General features: G+C 56.0%; 1 protein-coding gene across 2 annotated transcripts in view; it reads right to left on the bottom strand.

Annotated features, from left to right (window-relative positions):
- The window catches only part of LOC147122447 (netrin-G1-like), a 36473-nt gene extending 35151 nt beyond the window's left edge, over window positions 1-1322 (bottom strand). For both annotated transcript variants that reach the window (XM_085983602.1, XM_085983603.1), the window contains exon 1: window positions 677-1322. In XM_085983602.1, the coding sequence (XP_085839728.1) occupies window positions 677-1308 (632 nt within the window). In that variant the 5' untranslated portion in view covers window positions 1309-1322. The remainder of the gene's footprint in view (window positions 1-676) is intronic.
- Window positions 1323-1760: the final 438 nt, after the last annotated feature.

Below are 1760 nucleotides of genomic sequence, written 5' to 3'. Positions count from 1 at the left end.
CCAGAGAGTCCAGAAATCCTTTGATCTCAGCCTTGAATATACTCAACGACTCCGCATCCACATCAAAGTGAAGAATTTCCTCCTCATCTCAGTCTTAAATGACAGACCCCTTATCCTGAGACTATGCCCCCCTAGTTCTAGACACTCCAGCCAGGGGAAACAACCTCTCAGTATCTGCCCTGTCAAAACCCTTAGCATCTTATATGGTTCAATGAGATCACCTCTCATTCTTCTAAACTCCAGAGATTATAAGCCCAATCTACACAATCTCTCCTCATAGGACAACCCTCCAGATGTTGGCCCTGATACAGAGCCCCCCAGATGTTGGCCCTGATACAGAGCCCCCGAGATGTTGGCCCTGATACAGAGCCCCCCAGATGTTGGCCCTGATACAGAGCTCCCCAGATGTTGGCCCTGATACAGAGCCCCCCAGATGTTGGCCCTGATACAGAGCCCCCCAGATGCTGGCCCTGATACAGAGCCCCCCAGATGTTGGCCCTGATACAGAGCCCCCCAGATGTTTGCCCTGATAGTGTCCTGCAGATGTTAGACTCGATAGAGCGCCTCCCAGATGTTGGCCCTGTGAGTGCCCCCCAGATGTTGGACAGACACGGCGCCCCCTGGGTGTGAAATGTGGAGTCAGCGACTCTGGCCAGAAGGGGCGAGGAGCTCTCACCGCCCGTGAATGTCCAGGTTGGAGATGGCGTAGAAGTATTTGGAGAGGTTGTGCTGGTCAACACTGGTGGCCCCAGTGGCCGGCCGGAGCAGCCTGACCCGCAGGTCGGTCAGGGTGAAGAAGTCCCTCAGGTCCTTGGTGGTGTCCAGCTGGCTGTACAGCGAGGCCATGTCACGGAGACGGGGCCCCCCGAACAGGGCGAAATGCTCCTGGATCTCGAAGCGAACCATCTTGTCCATCTTCCACACGTAGCCCCTGGAGTACTCCTCTGTGCAGATGATGTCCAGCACCGAGGCCGAGCTGAGATCCCGGGCCGTTCTCGGCTCCATCCCGAAGGAGGTGAGGCAGTTGGCCGTGTAGAACTGGTAGGGCTGCCACGTCCGGCCGTAGTCCAGAGATTTCTCCAGGACCATCTGCTCCGGCCGGCCCGACTCGAAGGTGATGACGATGTCCTCGGTCAGCTCGATGCTCTTGCCCCAGGACAGAGTGATGTTGATCAGGAGGGGCTCGGGGAAACTCCTCCAGGAGACACTTTGCCAAAAGGTGTTGGGAATCCGCCCCTCGTCATCCAGCATCAGCTCGGGCGGGTGTGCGAGCTCGGGCGTGTGAGCGTCACACTCATTGTTGCACATGTACGGGTTCTCCTGGAAACGGAGATGGGAACAACACGGGTTAGATAGAGAGTAAAGCTCCCTCTACACTGTCCCATCAAACAATCCCAGGGCAGGTACAGCATGGGTTAGATACAGAGTAAAGCTCCCTCTGCACTGTCCCATCAAACACTCCCAGGGCAGGTACAGCACGGGTTAGATACAGAGTAAAGCTCCCTCTACACTGTCCCATCAACACTCCCAGGGCAGGTACAGCACGGGTTAGATACAGAGTAAAGCTCCCTCTACACTGTCCCATCAACACTCCCAGGGCAGGTACAGCACGGGTTAGATACAGAGTAAAGCTCCCTCTACACTGTCCCATCAAACACTCCCAGGGCAGGTACGGCATGGGTTAGATACAGAGTAAAGCTCCCTCTACACTGTCCCATCAAACACTCCCAGGGCAGGTACGGCACGGGTTAGATACAGAG

The sequence above is a fragment of the Somniosus microcephalus genome, chromosome 3, assembly GCF_052327205.1.
Source record: "Somniosus microcephalus isolate GS21.2 chromosome 3, FLI_Smic_1.0, whole genome shotgun sequence".
Lineage (NCBI taxonomy): Eukaryota > Metazoa > Chordata > Chondrichthyes > Squaliformes > Somniosidae > Somniosus > Somniosus microcephalus.
Note: the sequence above shows the minus strand (reverse complement) of the source record. Positions and strands in the feature narration are given on the sequence as shown.